This window comes from Triturus cristatus, chromosome 4_1, assembly GCF_964204655.1.
Source record: "Triturus cristatus chromosome 4_1, aTriCri1.1, whole genome shotgun sequence".
Taxonomy (NCBI): domain Eukaryota; kingdom Metazoa; phylum Chordata; class Amphibia; order Caudata; family Salamandridae; genus Triturus; species Triturus cristatus.
Genome location: NC_140585.1, coordinates 1,013,685,328 through 1,013,710,138, shown reverse-complemented (window position 1 = coordinate 1,013,710,138; position 24,811 = coordinate 1,013,685,328). Strand labels below are relative to the sequence as shown.

The 24,811-nt window shown below is 45.8% G+C and overlaps 1 protein-coding gene across 2 annotated transcripts in view; it reads right to left on the bottom strand.

Moving 5' to 3' along the window:
• MOV10L1 (Mov10 like RNA helicase 1) overlaps positions 1-23,991 on the bottom strand; it is a 772,466-nt gene extending 748,475 nt beyond the window's left edge. For both annotated transcript variants that reach the window (XM_085650694.1, XM_085650695.1), the window contains exon 1: positions 23,876-23,991. In XM_085650694.1, the coding sequence (XP_085506820.1) occupies positions 23,876-23,984 (109 nt within the window). In that variant the 5' untranslated portion in view covers positions 23,985-23,991. The remainder of the gene's footprint in view (positions 1-23,875) is intronic.
• Between the last annotated feature and the right edge of the window lie 820 nt (positions 23,992-24,811).

The window sequence follows — 24,811 nt, the reverse complement described above, 5'->3', positions numbered from 1 at the left end:
GGGGAACAGCCGGGAAGGACCCTCGCTAAACTAATGCAGCACACCAGTAGATCGACATATATATCTGAGCTGGCAGGATGCGAAGAGTCACATATAACTGGTAATGTGCGAATCCTTAGACAGGTGCTCACTTACTATATGGAACTGTACACCTCCAGATCCCCGGAACGCCCACTGGCATACAGTGACTACTTAGATGAGGTATCCATGGTTTGGATGGAAAAAGCACACCAAGAATTCCTGGCAGAGACATTTTTGGTCGACGAAGTTATTGACGCCATCAACGCTCTGGATGGCTTCAAGGCGCCGGGGTTGGATGGATTTTCAGGTTGCTTCTATAAGAAATACAAAAATACTCTTGCACCATATCTTATAGATGTGTATCGAGAAGCAGTAGAGGCGGGAGAGCTCCGGCCCACTCTAAGAGAGGTGGTCATCAACCTATTGCCGAAACCCTGTAAAGATCAGTTGCTTTGCGGTTGGTTCCTATAGACCGCTGTCACTTTTACATTTTGATAAGATTTTAGCTAAAAAATAGGTGACCAGGCTAGCCCTAATAGTAGAGAACCTGATCTCGCCCGCCCAATCAGGGTTTATCCCCCATAAGTCCACAGTGCTCAATCTCCGTACGTTGTTCGCCACCCTACATAGAATATTGCCGTCAGTTTCAGCAGCAACTGTGCTACTCGACGCCAAAAAAGCTTTTGATTCTCTCAAGTGGCCTTTTATCTACGCTGTGCTGGGTTGCCTGGGAGTGCCTGATCGGTTCTTGGCGGTCATCAAATTATTGTATACGCAACCCAAGGCACGCATACGCCTAAACATCATATTGACTTCCGAATTCCAACTGACGCAGGGTACGCGGCAGGGATGTCCGCTCTCCCCTTTGCTGTTTGTGTTGGCACTGGACCTGCTGGTGCGTCATCTGCAGGAGAGGCATAGTCACCGGGGCCTACAGTTTAACACTGGGCCCCTGCTCCTCACATTATAAGCGGATGATATTATATTATACGTAAGGCACCCTGATGTTAACAGGGTGCCGCTTCTGAGGGAGGTGACAAGATACGGCACCCTCTCGGTCTTATGTATCAACTGGGAGAAGTCTGAGGTGTTCCAGTTGACGGAGGCGCCATGTGCTAAGCACGCAGAGTTTCCAGTGAAGGGGTGTGAGGAATCCGTCAAGTATTTAAGGATTCATATACACAGGGAGAAGATCGTATCCTCCAGCTAAACTATGGCCCGGTAAAGGAAAAGCTGGGACGTAACATAGAACGGTGGCTGACACTGCGCCTGTCCATGGCGGGATGAATAGCCATCGTTAAAATGGTTGTCCTCCCCCAATTTTTATACCTATTTCATAACATTCCTATTCCGCTATAGAACAGCTTTTTCACAGCCCTTTGAACATTGTTGATACGACTGGTTTGGGGTGGTAAACCTACTCGCGTCAGCTGGGACACACTAATCCGGACATATGAGAGAGGGGGGGTTTGGGCTACCGAACTTTTGTGTTTACTACCTGGTGGCACAGACAAGCTTAGCTAGGCACTGGTACCATGCAGACAGAAGTATTCCTTACTTCAGAGCAGAGGCCGATTTGGCGCTCCCGGCACCCCTCAATACCCTGCCCCCATTAGGGTTCCTGCGGGATGTACGCGATATACAAACACTTTCTACAACTAGTTGGGCATGGCACAAACTATCAAAGATAACTGGGGCATGTATATTGTACTCATTCGAAATCCCGCTTGCGGGAAATAGCTGGATTCCCATTTTGCAAGAGGCGTGTGTCAAGTGTACGCTAGCTAAGTTCCATTTGGTGACATTCAGAGATCTATTCCCCGAGGGGCATGTCTTCTCTCGTACAGAGGACCCCCACTTTCGTGGGGCAACAGTCATGGACCACTTCATCCTGCAGAGACTGCAAGGAGCTCTGCGAGCTGACATTTTCAGCTACCCCTTAGAACCTCCTGAGTTTCCGTTGTTGATGGGCATTATTAAAGCAGGGGACGGCACGCACCTCGTGGTCAGAATGTATAGGGCTGCGGTGGCCTTGCTGCCATCTCGGGGTGCTGGGGTGCGAGCGGCCTGGGAGCGGGATCTTGGGCATCCTATTACAGATGCACAATGGGGCAGGTGCTGCACACAAACACGCCGGGTCTCCCCTAACCATTGTCATAAGTTGCTACACTTCAAATTTCTCTGGAGGGATCTATAAGACGCCCAGTACATTACATAAGATAGACGCATCCCAATGACATTTTTGCCTGAGGTGCTGCTCCCCGGATGCGGACTTTGCACACATTACGTGGGCATGCCCCAAAATCATGGGATACTGCTCGGGTACACTCACGACCTCCTCAAATCCAAACAGCTATTTGTCGCCATTGCACTGCTCCTTGCCAAACGAGAAGTGGCCATTAATTGGGGTAGTACACGCACCCCCACAGTTCAGTCTTGGCTGCGCAGTATGACATATTGCAATACTAATAGTGACACTTATGCACAGTTACAGCCACCCACTTCTAGGCCCCTTGACGTAAGGCAACCATTTCATTCTTACCTGCGGAAATCACGATACAACGATGACACTTCCACACCGGCCTGATACACTCTTAAATGTGACGGGGCGAGGATGGTAGCATGTGACAGCTGTGATTCAGCAGCCATTGTAACCTTAATAGCATGTTTATTACTCCAGGCAGCATGGATGTTATGTATCAAATGTTCACCCTGTAACAACTGTCTGCTATCTGTCTTGTATTTACCCTTTTATGGGTCATTCCTAAAACTGCAATGTAGCCATACTTGCAATATGTGTTCTAAGTAATCTAGAAGAGAATTATCAGCAATGGGAAAATTGGATCACCCAGTCACTAGATGCATGCATTCCCGAAACTAACTCCAGACCTAAAACACATACAAAACAAGCCCCATGGTACAATGACGACCTCTTTGCAATAAAAAAACATTGCAAGAAATTAGAAAGAAACCGGAGAAAGTATTTGACCTGGCACTTAAATTAAAATATAAAGCTTCAATCAGATCCTATCACAACGAAATAAAGAAAGTGAGGAAAAAAAAAATCACTCCGGCTTTCAACTCCCCAAAAGAACTATTTAGAGTGGTTAAAACCCTATCCACTCCTGTTGATAGTAACACTGTTTCCCAAGCCACAAACGAAAGATGCACCGATATAGCATCCTTCTTCCACAAAAAAGTGACCAATATTTATGATCAATTGCAGATCAATCCCGAACCGGCACTAGGGGAGGTAACCAAGGGCAGGGATCTGCCACTGCCTTCAATTCTAGCAAAATTCCCTACGCTTGACAAAGAGACAATCCATAATCTTATAAAAGCAACCAAATCCGGCTCTCCGTTAGATCCCACTCCCCCACATACCTTATCCAAAGTGGCAGAGGTCATACCTAGGCATAATACTCGATGACAGACTGACATTAGAGCTTCAAGTGAAGGCTGTAACTTCAAAAACTATGTATGTCATCAGAATGCTGAGGAAAGTGCTACCCTTGCTGCCCTGGGAAAGTAGGCAAACGGTGGTCAGGGCTCTGGTTATGGCCAGATTGGATTATTGGAATGGACTCTACCTAAACGCACAACAAAGAGAGTTGAATAAACTGCAGATCCTGCAGAATGCGGCAGTCAGACTGCTCACAGGCTCCTCAAGATTTTCGTCAGTTACAATGGAAAGAAAAGCTCTACATTGGCTTCCAGTCAAAAGCCGAGTACGTTTCAAGGCGTTGTCCTTGGCTTTCAAGGCACTGCATGGCTTGGGCCCAGAATTCTTAAAGCTCAGACTACAATGGTACGTCCCGGAAAGAACCTTGCGGTCGAAAGAAGCTAAGCTGGCCCGGGTGCCATGTATAAAGAAAGCCCGATGGGGGGGCAAAAGCTTTGTCTACGGTGCGGCAAAGGCATGGAACGATCTGCCTCTCTATCTCGGGACCATGACGGATCTCTGGTCTTTTCGGAAGGAACTAAAGACGTGGCTCTTTCTCAATGAGTAAGCACCCTTTCCACTCCTCACTGGCTCAGTAATATTCAGGTTGATCTAGACAGCGCCAGGACACCTCCGGGTATTTGTCGCGCTCTATAAATGTCATTAACATAACATAACATATTACCGTCACTTATGGAGCTTCTTAATTTCTCACTAGAGGCAGGCTTGGTCCCTAAGCAATGGAAGCATGCAGTAATTAGGCCACTATTGAAAAAAAACTCAGCTAGATCCAGAAATCCTTGCCAATCTACGACCCATCTCATAACTTCCTTTTTTAGGAAAAGTACTAGAGAAAGAGGTCAATCGGACATTAGCAAACTTTCTGGAAAATAACAACATTCTTCATCCAACCCAGATGGGCTTCCATACCCACCATAGAACAGAAGCAGTACTTCAGGTGGTCACACAGGAGCTCAAAGCTATACTGCTTAACGGAGGCTCAGCCGCCATCCTACTACTGGATTTAAGTGCGGCTTTCGACACAGTGGATCACAAGATCCTAAGAGATAGCCTTTATGAGGTGGGAATTTAGGGCAAAGCATTAGATTGTCTCACTTTGCATATGGAAAACAGATCCTACCAAGTCGTGAACAAATAGACTGCCTCTCTGACAGCTTTCAAACGATTTGTGGTGTCCCTCAGAGATCGTCCCTCAGCCCCACATTGTTCAATATATATGTGCGCCAGCGTACCACCTTAGTGCAGGACTTTAACCTGTCAGCTGTCTCCTATGCGGATCACACCCAGCTGGTTGTTTCTCTTACAGAAGGCCCTAATCCAGGATATAAACATTTGGCACCCTGTTTGGATAAACTGTCCCGTTGGATGTCAAGCTGGCGCTTAAAGCTGAATGATGAGAAGACAGAATTAATGATCCTTGGAAACCAGGCCATAGACCGACCTCTGATCAGCTGGCCTCTTGACATGCTTCCCCCGCCCACCGCTGTTCCCAAACCAGTGATAAAAATGTTGGGAATCTGGTTGAACAATTTGCTAGCAATGGACCAGCAAGAAAATAAACTGTCTGCCATGTTTCTCTTTACTCTGAATGCTCAGGAAGGTACTGGTATTGATCCCAGAGCCTCTAAGGAAAATGGTCATTCAATCCCTCATAGTTTACCATCTGGATTATGGCACCTCACTTTATGTGGGGGCAACCAAATACGTAATAAAGAGACTTCAGACTGTGCAAAATGCAGCAGCAAGGCTCCTTCTAAAGGTTACTAGTTATGTCTCCGCAAGAGAACCCCTCAAACAGCTGGATTGTCTCCCAATTGAGGCAACAATTAAGTTTAAATCCCTCTGTATGGTCCATGGGCCATAAATAACAAGGGCCCAGTAAAGATCAGAGAGTTGGTAACCACTTATGTTCCAACTAGACACCCGAGATCCTCACATCTTCATTTCCGCAGTACAACCAGGGTAAAAAGGATGAGATGGGGAGGAAGATCGTTTGCACACGTAGTACCGAAGTTGTGGAACGATCTTCCACCCAGTCTCAGAGCACTGGAAAATGAACTTTCCTTCAGGAAGAAACTTAAGACATGGCTGTTTCCCCCCGTTAATGTACCAGAGGCCCTACTCTCATCACAGTACTCACCAGCCAGGGGAAGTCTTTGGGTAGCCATGCGCTTTACAAAACATAAACACGATATTGGCAGAAACCCACAAAACAGTCCAAGACGCAAAGGAAAAATAGCACACAAAGGCGAGATGAGGTCGGAGGAGATGCAGACACTTAAATGGTATCCATTCTCGAACCTGTACAAACTGCTGAGAAGGGGCATCATGTAAGAGATGTGCGTAAGGGCAACCCAGGGGCGTAGATGAACACAAACTTAAATGCAGGGTATTCCGCAGAGAAGGGGTAAAGGGGATGGGGCCGGACAATAATATGACATAACAGTTGTTATGGTATGGAACGACCTATATGTGTTGGTTTGCTGTAATAAGTTCTCTTTTATGGTAGCAATGCATTGTTCAAATCTAGAAACCATTGGCCACATAAGCCTAGAGTAAGTTTTTTAAAGAAATCTGTATGCTTAAGAGAAAGTGTACCTATTTGAGATTTCCAATTAAGACTAAAGTGAATTGTCCTAGCTGTGATTGTATTGGAACGGTGAATCCGACCTAATATAAGTGATGTATCTCAACCGTCAAGTCTTATTTTCACTTTCTTACCTTTGTGCAAAACAATGACAGAAGCATGAAACTTACTGTATATCCTGCAACAGTATAATTGTGGACACTGCACTTGCAATAATTAAAAAAAAAGTGAATAAAGAAATGTAAACAAAAAAATGATTGGATACAGTTTTACATTATTGTCCAGCATGGCCCACCACTTCAAAGTGTTAGATAAAAGAGTGTAATTTAACCCGACATACAGGTAATGGGAAGGACAATAAAATGGGAATTCTTTACTGTCTCGATTCCTTGTGCACCAAACACTGGCTAGGGTCTAGTGAAGTTCCCGTTTTGGTAGGCAATGGCATTTTCAATCATTAAGGAGTGAGGAAGCGGGGGTGGGACCAATCCATATGCACATACCACACATACTTTAAGTCATCACCCAAAATATGAGGTGAATTTGCCCACTTTGCTAAAATTGTGGTTAAATTGCATAGAAAAGTAACAGTAGAAGATCAATATTGGAGGAATTATTGTTACCGAATGCTATTGCTGTGTCATCAACTAAGACACCCACTAGGACATTCCTCCCCTCTTTGTCCACATCAGTAGAAATCCACTTGAACTCCAGGACTCACTGAATTAGGCAAAACCCTTGCACAGAAGAAGAAAGGGTTATAGAAACACTGACCTATTAAATTTCTTCTGTGCGAGTGACCATTCTATCGCCATTAAGTGGGACTCCTGAATTAATGCAATACGAACTCTTCTGAATCTAAAAAAGTAGTATAAATTGAACCTGTACTTCACTGTACTCATTCTTTGGACATTCCAGGTCATAAGAGTCATGCAACTTGTTGGGACGATTGTGTTGGGATTGTAAGAAGAACTGATGGAGAGCCACATGTAGCTGCTGTAAATGTACCAAGGTGCTAGCACTCGGCCATGCTGCAAGGACACCAAATTATGTATGAAATTATAATGTGCAATTGTGTTTGTGCAAAGAGACCAACTACCTCCTCAGAAGGAACGGGACCTAGGCTTTGGGCCGAACATAGAGATTGGCCCCACATATATATGAGCCCAGGGATAAGGCAGGAGGAAGACCCCTAACAGACATTACCTGGAGATCGGCGTAGAAAAGAGGCTGACCAGGAAATAGGTAGACAGAAAAACCTGACAGGAACACAAGTGAGACACAGAAGGAGCAGCAAGGCACCTTTACGCATACATGAGGAGAGCGACGACGAAAACATCCACCGCTACGTCTGAAAGCGCCGTTCAGGCAGACCAACTTCTAGAGAGATAGTAGCCAGAGAAGAAGGCGAGGCCTCCGTGAGACATATTTGTCATCTAGTGGCCTGCTAGACCGAAAGGAAGGGTCACCAGTATAATCGTCCATGGCCGGAGGAGGGATCCCTCTAACCCAAGGAGACGGCAATTGAGGAGGACTGCATTCGTTACGGGGGAACCGAACTGGAACCACCCCTATATGCAGGAATGCCTGGGATGATGGGAGCGCTGTCGGGGAGAAACCAGCAGTGCCGCCCTGAGCAAGGATTTGTCCCCTACTGCAGAAGGGTGCAGCAGGAAACATCTACATTCCTTGGGCACAGATGGACAACGGGATCAGGTACTAACTGCCCCCATTGATAGACGGGCAGGAAAATGGATTTCATGCTTTGAAAAGAACACTGCGGGTATAAACTTAGCCATAGGTGGCATCAAAAGTCTGCTCAGCACCCTCATCGGGAGCAGACCGACTCAGTGTTCTCCCAAGCCTGCATCCCCACAGTCAGGCTAATCAACACCGAGCATGAAGGGCTACATTTAACTCATTCAGACACCAGATCTGGATGGCCATGAGGGAGCTATTCCCAGACCGCCCAGAGGTAGGAGGATTAATGGCAGAGAGCCTGAGGCCTGGAGAGAAGGTGACTGAATTCCTAGACAGAATGAGGGAGAGATGGGGGTATGAGAAAGGAGGGCCCTGGACCAACACGGGTCCCCAGGTTGCATTCTTCAACAAAATCCTCAAGAGGGGACTACTCATTGACAGCCAGACTGGATTAGATGGTGTAGCAGGGCTAGACACCAAACCTTGGAGGGAAATACAGGCCCACATACTACACTAATACGGAGTAGGTCGCACACTGCTCGTCATACTAGCAAATAGCCCCATAGGACTCTGGATAATGTAGTGGCAGCGGTGAGTACGCCTATGCCACGAGTGTAAAAAATAATGCCATCCCTGGACACGTGTTTCGAGGTAATTGCTTCTTGTCAGCAGGGAGCAGGTAAGTATGTGGGGTGCCAAGTAGACTGCCAAAAATATTAAAGGTATAGTACCTCTCACGGCGCGCAGGTGCGGAATCCAGGCTTGTCAGCCCAAAGTCGCTCGAAAGAGCTTTAAATACAAATACGGAGTAGGTCGCACACTGCTCGTCATACTAGCAAATAGCCCCATAGGACTCTGGATAATGTAGTGGCAGCGGTGAGTACGCCTATGCCACGAGTGTAAAAAATAATGCCATCCCTGGACACGTGTTTCGAGGTAATTGCCTCTCGTCAGCAGGGAGCAGGTAAGTATGTGGGGTGCCAAGTAGACTGCCAAAAATATTAAAGGTATAGTACCTCTCACGGCGCGCAGGTGCGGAACCCAGGCTCGTCAGCCCAAAGTCGCTCGAAAGAGCTTTAAATACAAATACGGAGTAGGTCGCACACTGCTCGTCATACTAGCAAATAGCCCCATAGGACTCTGGATAATGTAGTGGCAGCGGTGAGTACGCCTATGCCACGAGTGTAAAAAATAATGCCATCCCTGGACACGTGTTTCGAGGTAATTGCCTCTGAGAGGTACTATACCTTTGATATTTTGGCAATCTATTCGGCACCCCACATACTTACCTGCTCCCTGCTGACGAGAGGCAATTACCTCGAAACACGTGTCCAGGGATGGCATAATAGTGACATACTCGTGGCATAGGCGTACTCACCGCTGCCACTACATTATCCAGAGTTCTATGGGGCTATTTGCTGGTATGACGAGCAGTGTGCGACCTATTTTGTATTTGCATTTAAGCTCTCTCGAGCGACTTGGGCTGACGAGCCTTGGTTCCGCACCTGCGCGCCGTGAGAGGTACTATACCTTTGATATTTTGGCAGTCTATTCGGCACCCCACATACTTACCTGCTCCCTGCTGACGAGAGGCAATTACCTCGAAACACGTGTCCAGGGATGGCATAATAGTGACATACTCGTGGCATAGGCGTACTCACCGCTGCCACTACATTATCCAGAGTTCTATGGGGCTATTTGCTGGTATGACGAGCAGTGTGCGACCTATTTTGTATTTGCATTTAAGCTCTCTCGAGCGACTTGGGCTGACGAGCCTTGGTTCCGCACCTGCGTGCCGTGAGAGGTACTATACCTTTGATATTTTGGCAGTCTATTCGGCACCCCACATACTTACCTGCTCCCTGCTGACGAGAGGCAATTACCTCGAAACACGTGTCCAGGGATGGCATAATAGTGACATACTCGTGGCATAGGCGTACTCACCGCTGCCACTACATTATCCAGAGTTCTATGGGGCTATTTGCTGGTATGACCTGCAGTGTGCGACCTATTTTGTATTTGCATTTAAGCTCTCTCGAGCGACTTGGGCTGACGAGCCTTGGTTCCGCACCTGCGCGCCGTGAGAGGTACTATACCTTTGATATTTTGGCAGTCTATTCGGCACCCCACATACTTACCTGCTCCCTGCTGACGAGAGGCAATTACCTCGAAACACGTGTCCAGGGATGGCATAATAGTGACATACTCGTGGCATAGGCGTACTCACCGCTGCCACTACATTATCCAGAGTTCTATGGGGCTATTTGCTGGTATGACGAGCAGTGTGCGACCTATTTTGTATTTGCATTTAAGCTCTCTCGAGCGACTTGGGCTGACGAGCCTTGGTTCCGCACCTGCACGCCGTGAGAGGTACTATACCTTTGATACTTTGGCAGTCTATTCGGCACCCCACATACTTACCTGCTCCCTGCTGACGAGAGGCAATTACCTCGAAACACGTGTCCAGGGATGGCATAATAGTGACATACTCGTGGCATAGGCGTACTCACCGCTGCCACTACATTATCCAGAGTTCTATGGGGCTATTTGCTGGTATGACGAGCAGTGTGCAACCTATTTTGTATTTGCATTTAAGCTCTCTCGAGCGACTTGGGCTGACGAGCCTTGGTTCCGCACCTGCGCGCCGTGAGAGGTACTATACCTTTGATATTTTGGCAGTCTATTCGGCACCCCACATACTTACCTGCTCCCTGCTGACGAGAGGCAATTACCTCGAAACACGTGTCCAGGGATGGCATAATAGTGACATACTCGTGGCATAGGCGTACTCACCGCTGCCACTACATTATCCAGAGTTCTATGGGGCTATTTGCTGGTATGACGAGCAGTGTGCGACCTATTTTGTATTTCCACATACTACACTGTTACCGGAAGAGACCGCCCTTGAGTAGCACCCGTCTCAAGGGGAACTCTGCTTGTGGACTTCACAGGGTATCTGCCCAGTCCTAGTGGCTGTGGTCAGGGAGCCTGGGTCCAGACCAGCCTCATAGAATGCCATTATTGTCACAGGATGGGCCGCATTGGCTAACCAGTGCAGTCTAAAAAAGTACCACACAAACGATCAAAAAGACATGATCCCAGGACAGCCCACACAGAATACCCATTCACAAAAATCAATGTTATGTTATGTTATAATTAACTTATAGAGTGCACGTACACCAATTGGTTTCATGGAGCTATTTCTAGGACTTGCCAAACCCCGGGGGAGGTTTATTCATAAGCTTGCGTAAACAACCATGTCTTGAGGGATTTCCTGAATCTCAATAAGTCAGTGCATGATCTAATTTCCAGGGGAAAGGAATTCCAGAGTCTGGGAGCAAGGGCAGCGAACCTACATCCCCCTTGTCGCTCCAGCTTGAAAGCGGGAATAGCCAAGAGTTGGAGGTGAGCTAAGCGTAGGTTCCGTGAGGGGGTGTACCTTTGGATAAGGCTATCGAGGAATTTTGGGCCTCGTCCATGGAGAGATTTAAAAACCAGGCAGCCTACTTTAAAAGCACAGCGCTGGGGGATGGGAAGCCAGTGCAGCTCCCTCAGAAATGGGGTGATATGTTGCCACCTTGGTTGCTGGTGAATCAATCTGGCCTCTTGATTCTGCACCAGCTGTAGCCGTTTGGTTAAGAATAAAGGCATCCCAAGATAGGCTGAGTTTGCATAGTCTAAGTGAGACATGATCATATAATCATAGATCTCACCACTTGTGTCAGTAGTCTGCTTAGCTTTCTGATCTTCCGTAATTGGAAGAAGCAGGTAGAGATCACAGAGCCAACTGGGGTTTTTAAATCGACAGGTCATCGTTTATTGTGACGCCATGACTTTTTGCAGAAGGTGAGGGGGTGGGGCGGGTCCTAGTTCTGTTGGCCAAAAATGAGGGCCCCAGGGGTTGTGGCTGCCCCCGTCAACACAAGTTCGGTCTTGCCTGGGTTAAAATTTAGATGATTACAGTCCATCCAGTGACGGATGTGCAGCATGGTAGACTGAAAATCTGAGGCTGACTGTGTTGAGTTGTCGATGCTAAATATCAGTTGCAAGTCATTGGCGTAATTAAACGTGACAACTTTCTTCTCCTTGAGGGACCGAATCAGAGGGAGGAGGTAAAGATTAAACAGATGGGGGGGGGGATAGTGAGGAGCCCTGCGGGACCCCACAAGACGTTTATAATTTGTTGCCATGAACTGGTATGCGAACTGACTGGGAGCGATTTTCTAGGAAGGAGATAATCCAACTAAGGGCTGAGTCCTGAATGCCTGCCTCTCTGAAACAGTCCACCAAAATACCATGGTCGACCGTGTCAAAGGCCGCATAGATCCAGCAGCACAATGGCCTGGGGGGAGCCCTGGTCTGCCTTCTCTCGCAGAGAATCTAATATCGCAAGTATTACCTTCTCGGTAGAATGAGCAGGGCGGAACCCAGCTTGATGCGAGTCCAGATAGTTAGATTGTTCTACAAAATTAGACAGGCATTAAGCCACATGGGCCTCCAGAACTTTAACCAGGTAGGGTAGCAGGGAATTTGGACGATAATTTGACAAGGTCTGGGGATCAGCCCCTGGTTTCTTTAAGAGGGGAACCACAGTTGCCTCTTTGAAAGCCTTAGGGACACAACCCTGCGATAAGGACTCATTGAGAATGGAAAGGGCAGGCCACGGGAGAGTGGTGATGGCCTCCTTTAGGACATGAGGTGGACAGCAGTCCATGGGAGATGCTGATTTTACTTTAGACAGTAGGTCCTGGAAAGCCTCAGTACTAATGTCCGGGAAGTGCTTGAGAGAACAGGGGTTACCCAGGGCTCGAAAAATCATTAAAAAATGCACTAGACCTGCAGGTCTAGTAACCTACAAAGTCTCCTCGACCCAACTGAAATGCACTTGACCTCTAATTTGAAAGTTGAGCAAATATGACATGTTAACAAGATTTAAAAGCATTTTTATTGCTCAATTACTTTGTGAGCAATAAAGATGCCTTTAAATCTTGCTATCTTGTCACATTTCCCCTGTTTTCAGAGGCAGAGGTCAAGTGTCAGTTTGTATTCCTACTCGCCAGGAAGGGCGAGGAGGACCTAAAAATAGCTCGTCCTGAATTAATCTGACTCGCAAATGCAAGCGGTCGAGCCCTGTTACTCGGCATGGGAGGAGATATCTCATGGGAGGGTGTGTGAGAAGGAATACTGGCTTTGATAGTAGAAATCTTTTCTATGATGAAGTTATTCAAGGAATCACAGAGAGCTTGAGTGGGTGTGGGTTTTATTAGGATTCTGTCTGAATTGGACAGTTCTTTTACAATTGCAAAGATTTCCTTGGATCTGTTGTTAGAGGACATAATACTGGAAGAGACGTGAGGAGCTTTAGCCATTAATATGGCTTTTTTGTATTCTCTAATAGCAGCCAGATAGGTTTGTTTTCCCTCAGATGAGTAGTTCAATCTCCACTTCCTTTCTAGTTGGCGAAGAGCCAGTTTTCGTAATTTTAGTTCAGTGGAGAACCATCTCTTTGCATCAAAGCGCCGGGCCAGTTTTATTTTCTTCAGTGGGGCTTGTGTATTGCTAGCTGCTAATAACAAGTCTGAGATAGATTTCTCGGTAAGATTGGTGTCAAATTCAACTATTGGGGCTGTGTTGGCCAGTGTGCCATGGAATTCATTTCTATCGATAGTATTCCATTTCCTGGCCAAACCACCTTCACGCAGAGGAGTTTTGGCTGTTGTAGCCTTCATTATTGAGAATTTTATTAAATGGTGATCCGACCATATGCAAGGTAGGATCGAGGGTGCGGACATGACCAAGTTAAGGGGCCATACTTGATCCAGTATGTGCCCTTTGATATGTGTGGCTGAAGATATCTGCTGAGTAAAGTTCAGATTGGTGAGTAAGTCGGTTAGTTCAGCAGAGTGGGGCCCACCTCATGTGTCATTTGACCAGTAGTTGAAGTCCCCTATTAGCAACATTTTGGCGTGATTAGTTACTAGGTTGGCGACTTGTTCGCCAAAGGCATGATGGAACAGGGGCATATGCTGCGGGAGCCTGTAGAGTAGTACACAAATAAGAGGGGCTAAATTTGACTACAGCTTAGTTACAACATTCTAGACCGAGGGGAGACAGAGTGGGGTAAGAGCTGTGAATTTAAGGTCCTGGCTAATGATAGCCGCCACTCCACCACCTATTTTACCGGGGGGGGGGGTTCATTTGGAGAATGTAGTAGTTATTTGGTAGTGCAGCCAGAATGTCAGGGGAGGATTCATGAGAAAGCCATGTTTCCGTTAATACAAGGATGTCCGGTTTCTCTGAAACCAGAAGGAGAATTATGTCAAGCTTATGTTTGACTAGGGAGCGAGTGTTTAAGTAAAAGATAGATAGTATTGAGCGCCTATGACTATCATATCTCTGTGGCTGTGAGGGGTAGTGCATAAAATGGCTGACGTCAGGAAAAGACACTTGTGGCATGAAAATCGCATTTTGACTTAATCTGGTACCGACAGCAGGGTCAAGTGAATATTTGACCGTATAAAGCTGTCTTAGTCCCTTAGAAGAATATATAAGGGATTGGGCATAATAACTGGCCCCTGTCTGCGGATGGGCGCCAACGGGCTTGCATTTGGCGCCCCTTCGGCGAGCACGCTGCGCGCATCCACTGCATTCCCGCGCTGCGACCAGCATAAATGTCCGGGAGCACCCTGGGCTTCTCCCCTCGCCCACCGTGATGGCCGCCCCTGATGGGTGTAACCAGGAAGCAGCTGGGGAGCCTAGAGCGCTCCAACACAGTCAGTTTAGCAGGAATTGTAGGTATTTTAAAAGCATAAAGTACGTCAATCAGTGCAGATTCAAGCAATGGAACGTTGGTATTTAAAAAACATAAAATACGTCGGGTCAGTGCAAATTCAAGCAATGTAACATTGGTACTTTAAAAAGCATACCACACGTCGAGTCAGTGCAAATTCAAGCTGTTTTAAGAGCAAAAGTAACCCCAGAGATAAAATCAAGCCCTGAGCAACATTGTTGCAGCTTCCAGCCACAGAGAAATCAGGCAATCGGTACCCCGCCACAGCAGGGACTGGGCAGCTGGCCGAGCACATGGCAACAGTCACCGCAGCAGGCAGGGAGCCAAGCCCAACAAACACCGGGCCACAGCCACATCAGGGAGGGGAGGGGTAACTGTCTGGGGAGGCAACGCCTTTACACAATTGCAAACCACGAACACATAGTACCAAGTTGCCCCCAACAGGATGTATCTCCCTCACACCACTGCGCAGGGACATTTACTTACCTCCATCCGCAACAGGTGTGTGGGCCATAAAACACTATGGATACTGGGAATTTGAAGCCCAAACAAGCAGTAAATAAATATACACGTGTGTTAGACCAAATATCACTTCCACTTTTTGAACTAGAGAAGCAAGTCAACGCTCTAGTGTTTCACATGAGCATAGCCAACGTCATCAGACGTCACGCATCACACATTACGTGGCCACATCATCACACGCAGGAACGCCCCCGGCCACTGCCGGAAATCGTTTAAGCATGGGAGCCGCCGCCTTCAGTCACCATCGGGAACCCGTCAGGACCAGAATAGGTAACGAAGGCGGGCGGATAGCCTTGACAAAGTAACTCTCTTCTCTGTACGCGGGCCGGGTCAAGCCACACACAGCCCATTTTCTTTTGGGCTCTGTCCTCACTTGATGTCTTATGTGCTGCATTTTTCTCCACAGTGTGTGACTACAGGAGGCCGTCCCCTCCGGGATTCAAAACAGCTACTTAATTCACATAGCTGGTGCAAGACATCACTCCACCTCTTGCCATTTTTCTGCTTACGATATGTAGTGTGCATTTATCACACATGTATCAATTACGTATCAACACGTCATTAGGCAAAACTCTTTCCCGACCAGTAATCCTAGGTCTTTTCTACCGCTTATTGCCATTACATCATTCAGAGTAACGGGAGAAATAGACAGCAATCTATGACTTAAACATCAACCACAAATCATGGGTCAAAGCCAGCATGTGTTCAATCATTCACTATGAGACATGTATGCCTGCACTAATCACTATGCATGAATCTGCATAAACCATGTGTATGTTGCATGTCCATGTGTGAATGATGTTTTTAATGAATCCTGAGTCTGACTCACTGATTGCACTTGAATATAGTCACAAGCAGAAAACCATAAACCGGATAAGGTAACTACCAAGCGACAGTCACAATGATGTTTCTATAAATGTTTTGTATGTCCTTTATGTTGTGCTTTGTCTTCCAGATTTTTACCAGACGGTGGGGTCCATAAGCACGGCTACACCACTGCATGCAAAGCACACCTTAGTGAGTGTGCTGAAAAATTCAGGTGGCCGCATTCTCTTTTGCCACATCACATTTCACTTCTCTATGGTCCTGAAGAAAGACTCATTATTTCAGTCGAGGCTGAAACATGTCGACCAGCTAATGGGGATAACGAAGACCAATTTTCATCTTCACAATATCCCCGCTCGGTTTTTAACTGTATCCTAGGACACCGGGAATAAACACTATCAGTGGGGTATCCAGAGACATTTTTTAAATCACCACTTCAAGTACCCATCACACCCAAAAACCAAACCCGCTGCTCTGTAATTCAGGTGTCGCAGCACAGCTAGGTTGCACGCGGCAGCCCAGCCGGGAACCCAATGATGAAGCATGCCACCAACTAGGTTAGTGGGTGAGGGTTCTTCTTACAAACCTATTGGTTTCTCCATGTTCCAGTGTATAACACCGAGTCATCCTGGTATGTGGATTCATTAGTGGGTCTGTCCACCTTGTTCTTTGCTACCGGGAATTCACACCAGAGTTCGCCATCTGCATTCCCACAGGGGGCCGGGGCTCCTACTACTGTTCGTCACCCCTAGCGGGGTTGGCTGACCACATCCCCGGTGGGAGGACAGTCTGATGAGGGAGCAGGGCAGGCCCCCAGCTGGTGTATAAATACATGGACCCAGGACAGATCACCCAAATCCAACTTTGGGCAGATTTTTAAAGTCTTGCCTGCCTCAGGGTTTACCATTAAGTGGAGGCCTTCCTTCATTTCCAAAACAAGAAGAATGCTCTGGCATCGGGAACCGGATTCCTCAAACAGGCAGTGGGCAAACGCGGTCCTCAAAACTCCAAGTAAATCAAATTCAGACGATCCTAGTGCATAGGAAAAATTAGTCTTTCAGCGTTACCCAAATAAGATCGAGCACACTAAAGTCCACAAGGAGACCCCCCAACTCTCATTGAAAAGCGCAGTAGACAAACACAAGCCAGCCATTTCTCTGCAGGGCCCTAGCAAGGAGAAGGGGGAACCCAAATTACAAACCACATTAAAACAGTTTAAAACATACCATTTGCCTAAAATCCTAGTACCCCCCCCCCCCCCCCCCGAAACAGTTTAAATTTCACTATTCCCCACAAATCGTACCACCTACTTCCAGCACCCCTCTAGGAAAATATTAATTCACAATACAACCATTGAGTGTATCCGTAAAATGTTAACACAGGAATTTTCCAAACAACTGCCTAATGATGTATTTTTTTCCAAACTACCCTACAACGCACAGCTCTTATCCTACAGATCTGCGATCGAGAGGAAAGTGCCCCATCACTGCCAGGGTCCGCCATCCCTTCGATCAAAGCTTAGAGAAGGACTTTCATAAGGCCAATCGCTCAAGTAACACAGACTACAAATTGACTTTTGCAACCACTTTTTAAGGGACATTTTTGGTACTGCACCAAGGCAAGACACCTCTGGACACCCAGATGACAGATGTCTCTCCCGAAGACGATCCTACACCTTACAAATGTTTAGTATATGTTCTATTTTGGTGCTCTCAAGCCCCTCCGGAGCTTGACATACATTTAATCTCATGAACTCTACTTCTACATTCTTGCAACACATGCTTGTGAACTTCTTTCACCTCATGTACACCTATACTGAACCAAACGCTAGCATTCCTCAAGCACTACACAGCGCACTCCTACACAACACCTGGTACCAACATATGACCGCCATAGGCACTGAAACTACGAGCAGATCATGCTACATATGTTCACTAACACATCACGCTGTAGGCGCAGACAGGTTTACTTATCCCAGGAGATAACAGCCCCTGAAAAAGCAAAATGCCTCGTCCATCTGTACCCATGTAGGATCAGGGCCAAGATTCAACCCAATAGAGTAGAACCTCGTAGGGCAATAGTAAACATCACCCAGTATGAGACTAACCCCACAACACTGTACCTTTTTACCAAACATAGTAACATATAAACCGAGGTAGACAGGATACGCAGAAGGGGCACTGTAGGGGAGGACACTGCTTGGCCCCAGGACGTCCTAGGAAAGAGCTTCCAAGAAGTAGCAAGACCACATAACCAGTGCACAAATACATCCGCTCCCGCCTCCGTCTGTAGTCCCAGGGAGGCCCCCAACATCTTTGGAGCCATCTTCTTTAATGACAAGTGGACTTCAGACATGGAAATCCAGTGCAGGGCTGCTCAGCTCGATCACACTGGGGGAAAGGAGTCCCATACTAGAGGGCCCAATGCTAGCATAGACACTCCATGCCAGGAAATCTGGGATATTGAGATTAATAGGTGCACATGATTGTAGGCGAAGGGGAAACCCCTAATTGAACGGAAACTTACACTGTACTCTCTGTGTTTCAGAGGCAAAGGAACCATACTGTTGGGAAGAAACAAAAACTGTGGTGTGATAATGCACATACTGGACCTGGAATGGGGCACCTCCACGTTGATGGATATATATTGGCAATGCGGTGACCTTGCCAACACCCAGCGCGTCCCCGAATGGCGCGGCCTCTGCACCCTGGTGACCATACACACCTCAACGCTTGTCAACCCAAGAGAAGATCTAAGGTGTCTCAACATCCGTAACAGAAGAAAACAAATCTATTGCATCAGGCTCGAAGGAGAAGAACTGCTGAATATTTTGGCTGGGCTCTGTGCAAGGACATTCCATAAGAATTTAGAATGTTCACAGAAACTCAATTAAACACAGGCGGGTAAATATCCTACTTCACCATGCAAACAAAAGCAAATGCCCACTGGTTACAAATAACCAGGTGGGAGTTGCTGAAGATGAAAAATGATACTGAGCTCAGACTAAACGCTATTAAGGAAGAACTGAGAGCCATCTGCCTTATGGTGATGCAACATTGCTACATGTTGGACTTGATGACCACGATGGAGGCTGGGGTGTGTGCCAAGATTGGTGCTTCCTGTTTATCCCCGGAAATTATATGGACAATGGGACATTAGCTCTTGCCATCCAAGAACTGCATCATCTGCAAGCCAACTTGTAGAAGGAGAGAGGTATCCCGCAGCAGGACTGGTTGCATAGTATCTTTTCATGGATCTCCTATGGGTGTCAAAACTATTCATGTCATTAATCCCAATTTTTGCACTTCTGTTGTGTGATTTCCTACAAGTGGGGGTTTCCTGTTGAAAAAAAGCAGTTCTCACATTAGGTAGTATGCACATAGCTAGGGAAAGAGTAACAAACACAGTCTTGAATAATATAACAGTCATAACATAGGAGGAGGATAGAGTAGTTAAAAATTCAACTAGAGGGGGAATGTTTAAATGGATGAATACGAGGTCACTGAATGCCATGATAAGTGCAGGCCCGACAACGGCAATACCAATAAATGCAATGTCAACATATGCCATAACCTATGTCCGCAAAACAATGTCAATACCCATTTAAAAATAAAAAAACAGCAATGTACGCCATAATCTATGCCTGCACAACTATGTCGATACTGGCAGTGACAATGTCAATGTATGCCATAATCCATTCTCGCATAACAATGTTGTTACCAGTATAGACAATATAGATGTACACCATGATCTAGACACGATTAACTATCTCAAAATCAGTAAAGACAATGTTGATGTACGCTGTGATAACTGTATGCATGACGTTGAGAACGTCGGTAAAAATGATATCAATGACTGCCATATTATTTTCAGATGTTCTAATGAACTTGTACCATTGCTGTCGGATTCACCCAAGGTAGTATCTCCCCATCAACCCAGAGTCTGGCTCCCGGTCAACAAGAGAATCACCTTCCGTCTCCTCACCCACGCTCACAAAGCCCTACACAACCAAGGCCCAAGATACCTCAACAGCCGCCTCAACTTCTACACTCCCATCCGCCAGCTTCGGTCGACCAGCCACGCCCTCGCCACCGTCCCCCGCATCCGAAGAACCACAACAGGAGGAAGGTCCTTCTCCTACCTGGCCGCCAAGACTTGGAATTCCCTCCCGATCCACCTCCGCCTGACCCAGGACCACCTCGCCTTCAGGGAGCAGCTCAAGACCTGGCTGTTCGAACAGTAGCGGACCCCCCCATCCCCAGCGCCTTGAGATCCTCCGGGTGAGTAGTGCACTATATAAATGTTTTGATTGATTGATTGATTGATTGATTAGATATGTGGTCAGACAGGTACTGGGACCCCCAACCCACACCTATCAAGTGACAGGTCACAGGTGGGGTCTCAAATAGCCTAGAAACAAACGTTCACCTAGGGAAAACCCTGATCGATCCGACAGATAGATAGTTGCACCACAAATAGGTCAGAGAAAATTGGCCCCAATAAAACATGTTTGGCCAAAGCACATGCCTCCACCAATATAACCACAAAGCTAGATGCCACATGTAGATAGGATCTCTCAGCCAAACAGGACACGACATGCACACTACAAGTAGTGATCACGCACTCACCACAACAGACATCTGGACGCATACACACTGGCTCACACTAGCTCTCAACCAGGTCGAGAGCCATCTGTGACCTTATCAGATGCCCAAACTTGTCAATTTACAAATGAGATGCTTTTTCAAGAAAGCAGAATTTATTGTACTTCACGAAATGTATATATTGTCTGCCGAAACTTTGTACGAGAGACTTTCTTCAGATGGTCACTGTCGTTAAACCAGCTTGTCCACATTTTGCCAAATGCCGCTTGTCTTTTGATTTATTTAAGATAAATCATGTCCAAGCAACAGAAACACATGCTGAAATAAATTAATCTGTACAATATAAGTGACAAAACCAAAAACAACCTAAAGTGTTTACTGTGCCAGCTCCTGAGGTTGGTGTAAAAAGACCACAGTTTGGATTAGTACAGATTGTTATGTGTACCTATATGGAAAAATCAGTTTTTAAAAGTCTCCATAACAGGCCACACAGACTGTCTGTGGTAGAAGCTGTAACATCTAATGACAAACCAGCAACTTCCATAACCCCACTTTGAAAGCTGGTGTTTTACTTTAATATCCCTCCAGTTCTCCAAAAACTCAAAAATATGTCACATGCTCTATACTCTCCTCATCCCAATCACCCTCATTGAGCAAAAGGTGTAATGAGGCAACTGACCTGCAACACATTTTCAGAAGTTCTGGCTTCTTAGCCAACATCCCATGTATATGTGTTAAAACTGGCGTCCTTGGCGTGGTTTCCCCTCTTTTTGCCTCATCTCCTGTATTTTATGACTGTTTGCTGGATTACATTTTTGTTGGTTTGGGCGCTTTCCCACTGCTTTTCAGTGCCAAAGTGCAAGTGCTCCCAGTGTATATTATGGTTATGATTGGCATATTTGATTTACTGGTAAGTCCCTAGTAAAGTGTGTGCCCAGGGCCTGTAAATCAAATGCTACTATTGGGCCTGCAATACTGATGGTGCCACCCACACCAGTAGCCTTTCAAATGTTTCTCAGACCTGCCATTGCAGTGTCTGCATATGCAGCTTTTAACTGCCATGTCAACCTGGCAAGTGCACTTGCTAGGACCTAATCTTCCCTTTTCCTACATGTAAGGCACCCTTAAGGTAGGCCTATGATACCCCCATCGGCAGGAAGTTGGGTAGGTGAAAGGTAGGACATGTGCTGGTGTGTTTTACATGTCCTGATAGGGAAATACTAAGTATTTTGCTTTTCACTATTGCAAGGACTAGCTCTCCCATAGGCTATCAACGGAGCTGTCTTGAACCATTTTACAAGTGTAACTTTCTATTGAGAACAGCTAGAGATTTGGAGTTTGGGCTCTCTGAACTCAGAATGTGATAGCACACCTTTTAGTGAAGGTAGTATTATAATTGTGTGTTAAAATGCCAATTTTATAAAGTGATTATATAATATAAGAATCTGTCTGCAACAGTTTAGAAAAGCTTCTTTTGAAAGACTCAAGTCAAATTAATTAATTACCTTGGTCTGTGTATTTATTTCACATATAATTATACGATTATTCACACATTAATTTGTTATTATTGAAAATATGTCCTACAGGACAATTGTCCTCTTTTTCAATGAAGACGTTTGAAAAACACAAAAATTGACAAAAAAAAAATTTTTTTTCATAAAAATGTGTAACTAGACACAGAAACATTTATGACACTGTGAAGAAATGAATCAGCGCAAACAAATTACAAAATAATAACAACCTAATAGAAGTGTTTTGTACACAATCACATTGATGAAAACGGTATTACACTACCAGTCTGACAAGATTAGAAAACAGAGGACTCTGGTTTCTAATCTTGTCAGACTGGTAGTGTAATACGTTTTTCATCAATGTGATTGTGTTCAAAATACTTCTATTAGGTTATTGTTTTGTAATTTGTTTGTGCTGATTCATTTCTTCACAATGTCATAAATGTTTCTATGTCCAGTTACACGTGTTTTTTTTTAATATATTTGTTGACAATTTTTGTGGTTTTCAACGGTCTTCATTGAAAAAGAGGACAATTGTCCTGTAGGACATAGTTTCAATCATAATAAATGCATGTGTGAATAATTGTACAATTATATGTGAAATAAATACACAGACCAAGGTAATGAATTAATTTTACTTGGGTCTTTCAAAACAAAGCTTTTCCAAACTGTTGCAGCCAGATTCTTATGTTATATAATCATATTGAAGGGGCCTATTCTGGCTGGTAGTGATAGGGCACAACCCTCCAGTACACAAATTTTTATAAAGTGGGCACTTTCTTGTTTAACCATCCTGTGTGCCTCGGCCTGCTTGTGGATTCATTGTCTGGTTTTAGACTGACAAGTTGTTTTTGCATTCACGCCAGATACCCACACAAAGGGAGCTGAGGTGTGCCCTGCATATGCGGATGGGCAATCCTGGGCTAGAGTGGTGGGAGCAGTTATCACTATCACCAAAATAGATTGTGGTTGCTCTCCACAATGCTGTCTCTACCCCCTGTAGTGAAGCTGGACCAGGGAGGATAGAACTGGTTTTACTGAACAAGAGAGACTTTCTGAACAAAGACTTCAAAGGGGAAAAGGGGTACAAGTATTAGACCTAAATCCCCAGAACTTTGGATTACTTCCGGACTAAGAGGACCTTAACAAGACGAAGAACTGCCAGGAGGTGTGCTGCCTCCTTTGCTGTGTGTTGCTGGGTGGACCCGTAGCTGCTGCTTCTGACTGCTGGCAGTGGAAGGGACTGAACTTTTGCCTTGCTGTGGTATCCTGTTTAAGATCTCCAAGGGCTTGATGTAGAGCTTGCATCATGTTAAGAAGTCTCAGGGCCATGTTAAGAAGTCTCAGGGCCATGAAGACTTAATCTGCAGCTTCCTTGAATTCCACTGCAACTGTTTCTAGAGCCTCGTAATGCACAAATGGGGTTAAACTGCACACACTGTTTCATAACTGCTTATGTGTACTTATGATGAAGTGTCAAAAGCACTAAAATGTCACACATAGAAACACGAGCAACCCGGAGGTATCACACATAAGCAATCTGAAAAATTTGCAGCTATATAACATGGTGCAAACTAAGAACCCAATACAAAACGGACCACATAATGATTGCAGGTGCATATGGCATGATAACGTCAACAGCACTGTGCAGCATTCACAACCCAAATAAATGATATAATTATATAATATGACAACAATATGTTAAATATTCATACCACACCGCACTACTCCAGACCAAGGTACTACGTCACCACTCTTCCACCATCATGGCCTAATATTGTCATGCGTTCCTCCCCCTAAGCATTACAAGTACTTTCCCTGGTTCATTACAGCCACCCCTCGGTTACTCACTGTTCGAAGCCTTGGCGCCGTCCTCAGCCCGGCGCCAGAGGAAAGACAACACCTTCGAGAACAAGGCCAACATCTCACCCTCTGTGTCCACGCTGCTAATCTCAGCCATAAACACACACCCGCGTGCAGAACACGCCTACCGCGTACGTGCCCCTCCCAGATTAAAAGATTTGACGAGCTGCAGCGCCTGCCCACCAGTACGGCACCGGCCCGCCCCGCCCCATCATTCTCGCTTTAAGGTTGCCACGCACTGACACGCTTTGCACGTCGCCGTCTCGTGAAAGGTGCGGTCATAGCGCGCGGAGTTTTGCGAGGATCCGGCCTTGTCTTTGCCACTCTTTCACCCATGTGCCATCCGTTGGATGGTGTTATCACAGTTTATGGCCTTTATATTGTTCTGAACCTATTTTGGCAGTCACCCGTATTTAGTGACACGGTTTGCTTATTGGTTTTTTTGTGATCTACTTTGGGAAAGGGAAACGGATTTGGTTAACTCGTAAATGTTACCGTAATAGCAGGAGAAGGGGCGCACCTTTGTAAACCGATGTGCTTGATAAACGTAAGACTGAATAGGCCTTTAAATTAAGACTCAATTAAAATTTCGATTGGGTGGTAAAAAGTACCCTCCAATTCCGTAAATTTGAAAAAATATTGCCGGTGTAGAATAGTAATATTTTAATTAAGTGCATTGCAGTAGTTTTTCAGGAAAACAAGTAAAGGGAAAGCACTCCCAATAACCAATAATCGCTGTATATTGTACTCCAGAAATTGTATTCTTGGGGGTGATGGTGGTCACAAAAACGTCCACATTCAGTCCATCATTAACTTAAAGGAGACCATCCAGGCCAAGGATGTCTTCAATTCTTTTATTCTTGCTTCTCTTTATTTGTAAACATGCAAGTTGTTAGTCCAGGCACGTATTTTGTCCCTACATTT